Below are 13,316 nucleotides of genomic sequence, written 5' to 3' on the forward strand. Positions count from 1 at the left end.
ACACACATAGATCCACTTACAAATACGGCACACACACAACCATACTGGGAACAGCCAGTTACTACACATTGCGCATCAACTAAATAGTGCAATTCACCTAAATTATTTCAGCACAAATAATACTTGCCCTCCCTTTCTCATTAACATTCTCTCAAAGGATGGCTTTCTAAAAAGAAAAAAATAAACTCATAAGAATTTCGGAATTCCAAGATAAAATCACAACAGTCAAATATACAGCTGACATTTTAAAAAAAATTCTTTTTAAAAAAGACTAAACATATGGTTTTTTCTTAGTAAAATATAAGAAAGCTTCTTTTTGTTTTAAAGGTACCTGCAAAATGTGGCTTCCCAAATGTGCTTCAAATACTTCAATGGCTAGTGCACTCGGGCTTCTCCTTCGCTGTGCACCTATAACTTAAAAGAAAAAGAAAGAAAGAAAACAGAACAATTAAGTTGGAGCTCTGATTCATATCTTCAGCTTAGTTTCTCTTGAATGGCATCATTGACTATCTAGTATAACAATGAGATCTGAACCACCACCCAGTATTAATTTTAGTTCTGAGTTGTCTAAGCATAAACATAGCCTAGGTTGAATTTTCAACCTAAAATATCGACTTCTAGAAACATCAAAAAAATACATTCAGACTTTAAAAATTTTCCTTTTGGATGGCTTTCCCTATACTGGAATAAAAACATATGAATGTTTGGGTTCCTTTAAAATAAATTAGTACACCATTTTTCTTAAAATTAAGGTATTGATTTTTTTAAGCATCTGCATACTGCCTTATCTCCCCCCAACCCCGCCCCAGAGAAAACTAAACTTCTTACATCTTCTAGGCTAGGAAAAAAGCAAACAGGAAACTTTTTGTATTTTCTAATGCAATAACTTCATCACAATTTAATCAGTACAACATATTGGATAAGACATTCTTTTTCATGATCATTTGCACTAGTGTTAAGCATCCTAAGATGGCTGGATTTCACATTCACTGCATATTCATGTGTAACTATTCCTACAGGACTGACAAGAAGCCCAGGTAGATCCTTGGCCAGCATGTGCCTCACCAGGTCAGTGACTGTTTCTTATCTGGAGTTCCCGAACACTCCTGTTTTCTCACTAAGAGTCAATCCTCTTCCAGGCATGCTTCACCTGCTTTGCCTGCAGGTGCCTACCACACAAGGAGTCCTCATAATCCTTAACAAAAGTGGGTTTAATGCATAATAACCGTGGAATCCAGAATTGAGTGTCATCTGTTTATGATTTTTTTTTTTTACGTGGGGTTCCAATTTATTTTAAACCTGTTCTTCCGCCTATTTTTTCTTTTTTTAAAAAAATTTAATGGAGTATAATTCAGCAATGAACTATTCACAGATCAAGAAGCCCCCAGAATCACAGCAGATTCAGAGAGACTCCAGGGATGCGTCATGGTCAGAGCAAATTTATAGACAAAAGAGGGAAGTGACGTACAGAAATCAAAAGTGAGGACATCATAAAAAATCCATTTGCTTTACACTGATTTATTAAAGAAAATATTCAGATGCTTTCTATATTTCTAACAAGTAAATTCCCCATATCTTCTTGCTTTTTTTGAAAATTTTATTACAAACCTCTGCTCTCTCAAGCCCAGCTACTACTAATTGAAAATAAAATCAAAATCCCCTATTTTCTTACTTCTAGAAACACTTTCAGCTAGTTGACAAGAAAATTCCAGTGAAATGCTGCTGGGGTAATTCTGTTGCATTTCAGTTACTAAGTTGGTGAGTTGGCTCCACAGCTTAGTAGGGATTATAATATAAATGCACTTGTGATTATTGCGCTATGCAAAGTAGGGAGTTTACCCCTGCAAATGGGAGTTTGTATCTGCAATGTCTGCAAGGCACTGTGAAAATGCGTGTGTGTTAAGTATCATTATTACTGACAAGAGAAAAATAACAGAGGCATTTTTTTCAATGGGAAAATTTATAAAATATAATTGAAGAGTGATCATTATCAAAAGAATATTCCAGCTGGAAGGGATCTTAGAGATCTCTACTCCAGCCTCCTCATTTGCTTCAGAAGCAAAACACACAACTAAAAATCTTAAAACAGAAAAATCAGTTTACTATGCTGAGATTAATCTTTATTATAAATATAGACATAGGGTTTTTACAATTTTAATATTCAGATATACTTAAGACAGTACTACTGTGTGTATGTGGGTGTGCACATTTCTGATTAATTTCCTATTCTAACATGCACATTACTCCCTTCAAAACTCCTTTGGCATTTTTGATAATGCAGCTGTCTTGCTGAATACTGTTTTCAGTTTCTAGAGTGTTAATTGCACATTATGGTAGCTTGGTGTGAATGATCCCACATGAATAAAATTTGCAGCCTTTTTTTTTTTTTTTGAGATTATGGGGGTGGGTGGCTTTTGGGAGGGAGAAGCGGGGGAGTTGAAAAACTTCTCAAGTGTCCACTCTGTTTTTGAGACAGTAATTAGGATTCAGAAAGCTCCTTATTAATAGCTGATAATTTGGGGGGGCACTTCAGGGACTCTGATTACAAAGTTCAAAATAAATCACTGCACGTCCCCTCCCCACCCCCCCCCCAAAAAAAGAAAAAAGGACTAATTTTAGATAACAGAAATCATTCTACAAAGAACTGGATTACGAGGGGGCAAGGGAGTAATAGTCACCAGGTTATAAGGAACCCTAAAACATCACAGAAAAGTTCACTGACTTAGGAGGCCCAAGATGCAAGCTCCAGTAACAACATAAAGCTGCTCAAATGCCTTCTGAAAGCATAGAGGCTGTTGTCTTCAGTGGGGGTGCGGGGGGTGGGGCGGTTATTCAAGTCTGGCTATTGATGGCCTTTCTTTTCCTGCTGTTTCTCCACTAGGGTTCAGGCTGTGCTCTGAGGAAATGTCTTCATCCATGAGTTCTATCTGTATAGTTATTCTTTGTTCTCCAAACCCCCTAGAAATCTGAGTGTGCACCCCCATACACCCTAGCATAATATACAAGTATCTTGCAAGTAGTTTCATGCTATTCTATTCGATGGCATTTTTATGTCACTGGAACTTCTCTTGATTTATATGTTTTGCACTTATGCAGGTGATGTGGGCTGTAATGACAGTTCCTAATTTTACAACCAACATAAATATGTTAAACAGGAGCCCATTATGCCCCTGGTAGGAGCCCAGCTTTAACTTGAGCATTAATGCTAACTGAATAGAAGTTAAAAATGTACTTCTTATCTTGCACTTATCCTATCACATTTGGCATTTTGAGAACTGAGACAATAATCTGATAACTAAAGAATACTGCAAACACAGGTATTTTGTTTCTCCGTGTTAATCTTATTATGTTTATAGAGTATCATTAATGATCTAAAAAAACTAAAGGGGCATTTCCTCAATGGGATCTGTCATCCTCAGCAAAGCAATACATTGTTTATGAAGCTCTCTCAGATTTCTGTATTTTGGAAATTGACAGTTTCTAAAACCATCTGGTAGCCCAGACATACTGTACAGTTATTATTGCTGAACGGGTCACTGTTTCATCTAATCTACTGACATATTTCATTTATTTGTTTGTTCAACTAAAAGACTATTTTCTGAAATTTAAAGAACACTAACAAAATTAACCTATACAGACACACACAACACACACACACACACACACAGAGGGCATTGCTAAATAAATGGAATGTGCAACCACTTGTCTGTGAAGATTCTGTTACCAGCTCACTGAGAGTGAGACGTAAGAGCTATAGGAGTTGAACAGTTTATACAAACTAGTATAAAAAAGAAAGCCCAAGCCACAGGAATTCAACTTAAAATTCAACTCAACATGACCAAATGCCTATTTGATGTTGAAAATTTCTAGCTACTATAAGGTAACTAGTGTTACAAAACTTAATAAATAGTCCAAAAAATGTTTTATGACATTTAAAACAAAAGTAGGTCCAGTATATAATTATCAACACACACCACAACTCTACTATTTCATGTTTTACAAGGGTTAAAAATAAAACACCTAGAGTTTTAAGAGACTTTAAATGGAAGAGAAATACAGGGAGAAGGGTTTATTGGTTTTTTAAAAAATCATCTAGGAAAATTCTGATTGTCTCAGAAATCCAAAATGATCCGATGAATAACTAAGACTGTGCATTTGGCCTTTCTCTCATTAAAAAGGGGAAGATACACAGGGGAACCACAGTCTAAAACATGTATCTGAAAAATTAGTTTTGCCCCTCCACAATGTCAGCAGGAAAGTTCTAATCCGGATCCTTCAGCATAACCTCACACGGTGGTCTTTGAGAATTAATTCAGTGCAGTAAAAGGCAACCCTTCTTTGGGGAATACACCAGGCCCTCCCAGTCATATTCCTAACCAGTGCTCCTCACCTCAGGGGAGGCACTCACATGAGGAGGGCTGAGGATTAACGCTCAGTGGGAGTTTGACCTATTCAGCCGAAAGGTCAGCTTGCCATGGAAGAACCTGTTACAAAACAGAAGCAGGACAGCTCGGTGGACACACATAATGAAAGGGGAAAAGTCACGAGCCCTACTTGCCTTGTGCCCTGCCCTTTCCCTTCATAACCCCAGCTCCTTGCCAGCATGGTTCACAATGGGAAGGTGGACCACAGGCAGAGAGCCACAGAGGGGCTTGCTATTGGAGGGATCACTTGAAGAAGGTATTCTGAAGTGAAGAGGACTGTGACACTGTGAGGCAGGGTTTCTAATGGATTGTTTTATTAGGCCAAGGCAGTCACTGGTGGATAGGAAAGATCATTTCAGAGGTACTTCCTTATCCTCCCCCATAAGTTGGAGGGCAGTACGGCATCACGGGCAAATGTAGTCTTAAAGTTCGGCAGGTAGTATCTCAGGAACGCCTGGCAAAAAGGCAGGCTTGACGCCCAGTGACCCCTGATAGCTCCCCTCTGAATCCTTCATCTAAGGGGCAAGGATCTGTTCCCACACTGAGCCTGGGGGAAGGGAGCACTAAAGGGCATGCTTAATGGAATCCCTGGACATTGACTTCCTGGGCTTTGGCTAAGCAAAGCCAGGGGCTGAGAAAGAATGGAATATGGAATGCTTAATGAGTCCTTCCATGGTATAGAAGAAAAGGAAAGGGATTCCCTTGAAGAATCTCAATTAGCCTTCCTCACTGTAGGGCCAAAGAAGCCAGGGAGGGTTTTCTCAGGAGCCCCAGAAGTTCATGAGGTATGTATGAGTGTGTGTATCTGTTTCCCTATCAAAATTAAAATTTCTCAGTTTGCATGTAATATAGGCTGTGTCTTTATTCTGAAACTGGCCCTCATCACTCTGCCTTCTGTGAGGTCCATTTTCACAAATTGTATTCTTTCAATAGAAAACGCCTCAGTATCTGTGCATGGCTTAGACACTGGGAGATTTTCAGGTTTGGAGAAGAAACTGAAACAGCACTGGGTACCAGCTTAACCCATATAGCAACACGACAACTGAAATTCTGTTGTTGAAAGCACTGTATGTGAAGTTTTCATGCAATATGTATATATACATATATGACACACTGTTATTGTTTTCATATATATGAAAACACATATATGAAATATATATATGAAAACAAACAATAACAGTGCTTTTTCAGTTTACTTTCATCAAGGTTAGTTTCTAGTATTAAAATATAGGATAAATGATGACTGTAGAAGAGAAATAGGGACACGCATTGTTAATTGGGCACGTGATTAATCACGTATCTGATAACAAATAAATACCAGAAAAAAAACTCATGTATTCAGGAGTAGCACACTTTGGGTTTATTTTTAATTTCCTATTTAGGGGATTTTTTAAAACAAAAAATCTATCTTCATAATTCATATCTCAGACCTACTAACATGTTATATCACCAATTTAGACAAAAAAGAATATTTAATCCAATAATACAATTGAAATTTTAAGAAGTCTTATGATGATCCAAAATTTTTTGATGCAATACATATTTAAATATCTTCCACTATTTAAGTATGGGTTGACTGCATTAGGTAAAATAATTAGGGATGAGGTGACTGTGCAAATTTTAATACTTATAAATGAACTGCTTTTGGGAAAAAGAAACCATGTCTGCTTTTCTTAAAGAAGTGTATTTATATTGCTTCAACTATTAAAGAACTAAGGGGAAAACATACAATGTCTAATTGATCTGTTTAGTCAAGGGGGTGTTCACTATGCACTTCTCAGCTTCTTGAGAATTAAATAGTATTCATATGATTTTTGAAAATGTTTATCATTTTCTACACCAAAATGGCATAGTCCTCTAAATGTGAAACAGCAACCAGATATCACTGTAGTAAGTCTTGAAAATGTTTTTGTATATTTGGTCAGCAACAAATTACAGGGACCTCTTAGTACGAAGTTTCCATTTTAAAGATTCACTTTGCCTACCCACCTTTCTTTTCCATTGAGGGAAATGAGAATTCCTAGGCAGATATTTCTCCTTCTGTAGCTGGGAAAGGAGGAAATGGCCTTTCTCCAACAATCTGGTAGTTACTATAAGAATACTGTATGTCCCTCACACGGGCTACATATGGGGTGATTAACATTCTTCGAGAGAGAACCCACACTTCCCCTTGACAATGAAATCCTTAAGGCAGTGGGTTAAGCTGCTGTTTGGAGTGACAGCACTTGAGGGAATGAGGTCAACGTCTGACGGTCAACGTCTAGGAGGACAGAACCTAAGGAAAATGCAGGTGTGATCCACAGCCTGGGCCGAGGCGTGGAGAGTAGGGTACATGAGGGAAATCCTCAAGAGATGCAAGGGGTCCTGAGGAGTGGACTGGCCTAAAAGAAGAGGACATCCCTGACATACCTGAGACTCCAAAAGTGCTGTTACTAATTTTAAAAAATGGTAGTTGTTACACAGTCATTCCAATTTTACTTGCTTAATTATTCCAGAAGAACAATGATTGTAAGAGAGTACTTTTTTGGGGGGTGGGACTTTAGTCCCTAACAACTTAAAAAACATCCAAGGCTTTCCTAAGTATTTATTGGGTTCAACCACTTGATGTCACAGGGATTGCTTTTGGATGTAAAACTTAAAGTTAACTATTTAATTCCCTTTATACAGTGAAAGAAATGAGAATTTCCTCTTTTTCTTTATAAAATAAATAAAAGGTAAAAAATTAGATCATACCCAAAATTAATTCCTATCTTTAAATTCCCAGCAGAGATATGGAGTATGCTGGGGTGAACCCACCAGCCCCCTCCCGCCCCCAACACCCAATTTGGGGAAGTTTGGGGAGTGAGACAGTTATAAAGCAACTTCAGAATAAAGAATATAGAATAGGAGGATCTTTGAGGGCTAGAAAGTCTTGGTTTTTAATCTAACATGAACAGATCAAGAAGAGAGAAACTAATTTCTTCTGGCATCAGGGCTATGGTGGCAAATATGTACTGAGTCTCAGGCTGAGGCAGGCACTCTGCTGGGAACTCGGGATGCAAAGCTGACGAGGATCCAGTCCACTGGGCGAGGCAGGCCTGTGTGTCAGAGGAGGCCAGTGGGCCACGCAGCGTGGGTAGCACAGATCCCTGTCCAGGCTCCAAGCCTGAACACATTCCTGATGTAAGAAGGTGCTCTGCTTTCTGAGTACAATCTCCAGGTTCTAGTTTTGAACTGCTTCTGTTGTTGTTTAAATTCTTCTTCTTTCAGTGAACACTTTCCTCTACAAAACACCTACTGCATGTGTGTCAGGCAGGGATACCATGTGTCGCTCACAAATTAAGCCCATAGTACACAGAAAGACACCGTGAACTCTCTGATAACGGCTCTCAAAGGGAGGGACAAAGAGAACACATCAAATTTGGGATGTGAATACAGCACTAACTTTGCAAAGTTTAATACTTGACTTTTCATTGGTAGAAATTATCTTCCCTACAAATACACTAAATTTTTTTTGAGCAGTTAAATTTTTAATAAGGGTTAGATTTGGTACACTCTCTCAAGAGGGGAAAGGATGATTACACTTTCATTTTGCAAACTGTCTTAAAAGCCTTTCCGATGAGTGCCGCTTTACCGCTGTCACCTCCTCTGACCTCAGCAGCAAGCAAACAGTTATGGCATGATTCCACCCAGTAGGAAGGGGGTGGAGATTACCACTGAAATAGTGCAGTGTCAGTTGCAATTGCTGGTAAAATGAAGACGTCCACATCTGGTATCTTGATTTTTTAGTTTTCAGTCTGATCCCAAAGCTTCGTGTTATGACATTTGTAACATCTGCTACAAATACTGAGGTAAGTCAGGCACAACCTTATTACTTCCAGTCTAATGCTCCATTCACCCTCTAGGCCTTCCTAGGCCACTGATACGACAGGGAACTAACGTTGGTTCTGCAGGAAACAGCTTATGTTTCTGTGGGAGAAAGAATACAAAGTCTCTTGCCTTTTCCCTCTTCTCTCTCCTGTTCCTCCATTCATATATTCAGTCATCCTCTCTCTCTCTCTCTCTCTCTCTCTCTCTCTCTCACTGTCTCTCTCTCCTTAGCTTTTGGGCCACATCACTTCTTGGTATCATGCTCAGTAACTTGCTTCCTGCCAGAAGAAGAGTCAACATAAAGAGTTGTGTGAAGCAGTGGGGTATTGGCCCAAGGGACACAAGACTCTGCTTATAACAGCACCTGCTATTGAAAGGTCACTCTGATCAATTTCCAAAGCTCAACAATCTCAAGCTATGGAATTACATTTATTCATCCAAAATGTAGTGAAGCCTTATAATATGTAAGGTATCAACCTGTTGACCAAGGTGCTAGGGATATAAGTCAGGCTCCTATTTCCACTTATAGATACGTTGGCAGAAGAAAGCTAAAAGTATCCACGGGAAATATTTGTTGAGCCCCTATCTGCGCTGGACACTATGTCAGGGAATATAAAATTGAAAAGGCATCTCCTAACCCTCCAGATCATCAGAGTCTACTGGGACACTGACATATAAGCAAATGAACAACATGCAATGAAAGTACAACTCTCAACTCAGGATGGAGGTGGGGAGAGGTGGAGTCAGGGAAGGCCTTAGAATAAGGTACTGCCAGAACCAGAACCGGAGTATGGACTGAAGTTACGTGAACAGTGCACTATCATGGCCAGGACCCTGGGATCTACTGATCAGACATGAAGGCAAGGGCAAAAGCATGTTAACGTAGCTACACATGCACGTTCCAGGCGCATCATCCTGCCCACGCCAACTTGCTTTCTCTTAAGCTGCGACAACGATGGACTGTCATATTCTTAGAAACCTGAAGGACTGGGACCCCACCTACGGTGCCTTTTTGGGGCTCAATACTGCATAACAGTCACATAATTACAACTGGTACACCAATGTCCATTTGGTACTGTCCGAAAACCCCAACTTTACAATTCTCTCTCCCCCTCCACCTCAACACCACTGCTTAGATGAAAACCCTGACATGCACATCTGCATCGCAGCATCTGGCTTGGCACCGTGCTGGGCAACCGAGTCACTAAGCAGACTGTTGCATCACCTCCGTGTTCTGAAGTGCACTTCTGTGATTCAAGTCACTTACTGTAGAATATGTGATCCATTTCCAGGATGTGCTTGTCCTCTCTGCTGGGAGAAGGAGCTCAATGGGAGGGGTCACATTATGGGGAGACAACTACACAGAGGAAAGGATTGGGGATGTGGAGTCATGCAGACCAAGTTTTAAATCCTCCATTTTTCTCTAATTAGCTGGGTGGTCTTAGACAAATTAGGTTCCATGGACCTCAATTTCTCATTCTGTCAAAAGGGTTAATGCCTCTCACAGCAGTTGTGAGGACATGTGACACGCCCCACCCTGATTTAATTGTTCTCCTGGAGCTTATTTGCATAGTGTTGTCTCTCCCACTAGCAAGTTACCTTCCCAAGCCAGAGGAGTCATTCTGTGCTTTGCCGAAACCCCAGCATTTAGAATTGGGACCAGAATGCAGAAGGCATACAATAAATACTTGTGAATGAGCGAACACTCTAGAGCACAGTGCCCAGCCCACGGGGGCGCTAAGCACATGTCAGCTGTCTCCTCTTTGTTGTGAAAAGCAGAGGCCGGTCCAAAGATGACTTTTCTCAATAACTATCTTTATTCCAATTTTAACAGGAATATTAGGAATTTTTTCCCCTGTAAGTTGTCACCAGCTTCTGCCTTTCCTACTGTGGGCTATCAAATCTATAGTGTCACCACAAACCCTGCGAGCCAACTGCAATCAGGGCCTCACACCAGTGCAAACATTTCACACACACTTGGGCAAAGAGCCAGCAATTCACTGAGTGTCAGCAACTGCCCACTGAATTCTCTTTTGAAGGATTCACTCATGCCCTATTCCAGCAGTAATTGGCATTGGTTTTAAGATGCTGAATGCCTCAGACATAACTTGATGAGATAAATGTACATAGCCACCACCACTGCAAACTGAAATCAGCTCTTACAACCCCACCATCTTCCCTCTAATTTCACATAAACAAAAGCCCACACAATTTTCAACGGCAACTATGCAGGAGCTAGGTCTTACTTATGTTAGCTGATCAAGGTCTGCATCACCATTGCTGCCTGACTTTTGGATACCTACAGAGGCTATGATTTAGGGAAAGTTAGAAAATAAACAAGAAAGAGGAGCACAATTTGGAGGATGCAGATTAGTAAACAGGCTTACAAGACTGTCTGACCTAGAATCGAGAACATATGTAAGCAATATTTTTATACTTATCACCACCATACAATGAATTAAGGAAAAAACACTTAACTTGAAGACCTATTATTTAGACTCAAGGCTGAGTTCAAGCCTTTCTCTATTAGAGGTTCTTAATATGTTTCTTTCTTTGAATAACAGGGCTGTTTAAGCAAACCCTCTTCATAAGACAATATTCAAACACAAAATTTTGCTTATGCAATTACAAAAATTCCAGAGAGCTTCTGAAACACAGCCATAGACCCCAAGTCAAGAACTCTTGCTTTAGACAAGAGCCAAGCACCCACAGATGCCCTGTGTCATCAGTGGGACTGAACAACTGATTCACTGAGTGAATGAGTAAGTACTCAAATGAATACTCAAATGAATGAATGCAAGGAGATCCAGTCAAGAGAGAATGCACAACTAAGTCAGATACTTGTATTCTGTGAGGAGACTGTGGGACTGAAAGCAGCAGCCAGTTAGTTGGTTTATTCACAAAACTGCCTTGTGGAATTATATACTGCTCCTCCCCTTCTAAATGCAGACAGAGGGAGGAAAGGAAAAAGAGATAATGAAGGTTTGCAAATGAAGTGGGTACAACTGTGCAATCAATCAACATTTTCTGAAAAAGAATCTGCATCACTTGCCAAAAATTTGAACTGAATAACTGAACCAGAATTCTGATGAGAACGGACTTTGCCACTAGCCAGTCATTTTTATTTGTTTTCCAGCTGTCTTGCTTCTCTCTTCCAGGAAGCCACTGGTCTCTTCAGTGTGGCAAGCTCAGGCAATGGGAACTTATTTAACCACAGTTCAATGTATACTCTGGATTCCCTATTTTAATAAAACTTTACTGAGTGCTTACCCAGTGCCAGGCACTGTTAGTTGAAAAGGATATAATTCACTTATTCATCTAAAGATTCATTGAGGGCCTACTAAGTGCCAGGCCATGGACCACCAAAGAGTGAACAAAGGAGACAGACAAATGGGCCTGCATGGAGCTGGCATTCCAGTGGGGAACCAGACGACAACAATAATAGCAACAACACATGCACATCTCCATATAAGCAGCAGTATGAAAGAACATTTTTAAAAAGGGAAGGGAAAAGTAGGGACAGAGATTTCTGTATTCCATGGAAGATCAAGGAAAGCCTCTCCAAGTGTATAATATTTGAGTGGAGACAGGAATAAAGGGAAGGAGGGACATGATGTCCAGGTGAAGGGAAGAGAAGATACAAAGGCCCTGAGAGGAGAGAAACTTCTCAGGTTCAGGAAATGACAGGGAACCAGTACCCTCAAGGAATTTAGAGACTGGGGAGAGAGAAATACAAACTGTAAAAAAGTAAAGGTTGCCTGGGCACGGTGGCTCACGCCTGGAATCTCAGCGCTATGGGAGGCCGAGGCAGGCAGATCATGAGGTCAAGGGGTCGAGACCATCCTGGCCAACATGGTGAAACCCTATCTCTACAAAAATACAAAAATTAGCCGGGCATGTTGGTGTGTGCCTGTAGTCCCAGGTACTTGGGAGGCTGAGGCAGGAGAATCACTTGAACCTGGGAGGCGGAGGATGCAGTGAGCCGAGATCTCGCCACTGCACTCCAGCCTGGGCGACAGAGCAAGACTCCATCTCAAAAAAAAAAACCAAAAACAAAGCAACGGTTTACTTGGAGGACTGCAGGAAAAGGAGCATCTAACTCTAGTGAAATTCAATTCAATGACATAAGAGAAAAGAGAGCATCTGGGCTAGATATGAGTGTTAGTTTTCCAGGCAAACAAGCCACGGATTGGTGGGGATGAGGGGAGCATTTGGGTAGAGAGAAGAACACACACAATGGCACGAACTGCTGAGCAAGGCACGGGAGATTCATGCATGAAGAAGACACGTTGGGCCCAGTCACAAATGGCCCCATCAACACTGCAAACCAGTTCTCAGTCCACACACGGCATTCAGCATCCATCTGAAAAGTTAGAGCACAGAGGGACACGAGCACGTGTGTGTGCTATATCACCTGAGGCACGGTGCAGAGGGTGGAACTGTGTTTGGGGGAAAGCTGAAAACGTGGCTATTGCATAGTCTAGCCAATAAATGACGATGAGTTGACCCTAGTAACTAAGTTAGTAAGACTGTAGAGAGGGGTTCAATTCTAAAGGTATCTAGGAGATAGGACTGAGAGAGCTTTGTGATTAACTCATAAGGGAAAAGCCAGAGTGCAGTATGAATTCTGAGTTATAACACAGTATAATGGTTTCTTCCTTTCCTGTGATAGGACACTGAGCAAGGCAGGAAGGTGTTAAGGAGAAGACGGGAAGTTGAAGGGAGGTGTCTTTAGGACAAGCCTATCTTGATGCCTAAAGGGCCTGAGGTGCAGAATTGAGTTTTTGGCAGAGATGAGGATTTGGCTCCAAGTCATTAGCACACAGGTGGGATTAGAAGCCATGGGAGGACAAAATGGGAGGTGGGCTGGGGACCCAGCCCAGGGAAAATCTGCATTTATAAAGAGGCAGAAGCGGGGAACCAGCAAAAGCCTGAGTGCAGACAGCCAGAGCAGAGGGTGGATAAAGAGGCAGCCATGTCCTAGAAAGAAGAGAGGACATTTTAAGGAGAGACTATGGACTCTGTCAAATGTCATGGGAGAGC

The 13,316-nt window shown here is 40.8% G+C and overlaps 1 protein-coding gene across 11 annotated transcripts in view; it reads right to left on the reverse strand.

Moving 5' to 3' along the window:
* The window catches only part of NPAS3 (neuronal PAS domain protein 3), an 867,326-nt gene that overhangs the window by 434,960 nt on the left and 419,050 nt on the right, over positions 1–13,316 (reverse strand). For 9 of the 11 annotated variants that reach the window (XM_055361312.2, XM_063697703.1, XM_055361313.2 and 6 more), the window contains one exon: positions 332–414. In XM_055361312.2, coding sequence (XP_055217287.2) covers positions 332–414 — 83 coding nt within the window. The remainder of the gene's footprint in view (positions 1–331; positions 415–13,316) is intronic. The other 2 variants (XM_055361314.2, XM_031001970.3) reach the window with 1 other exon arrangement.

The sequence above is a fragment of the Gorilla gorilla genome, chromosome 15, assembly GCF_029281585.2.
Source record: "Gorilla gorilla gorilla isolate KB3781 chromosome 15, NHGRI_mGorGor1-v2.1_pri, whole genome shotgun sequence".
Lineage (NCBI taxonomy): Eukaryota > Metazoa > Chordata > Mammalia > Primates > Hominidae > Gorilla > Gorilla gorilla.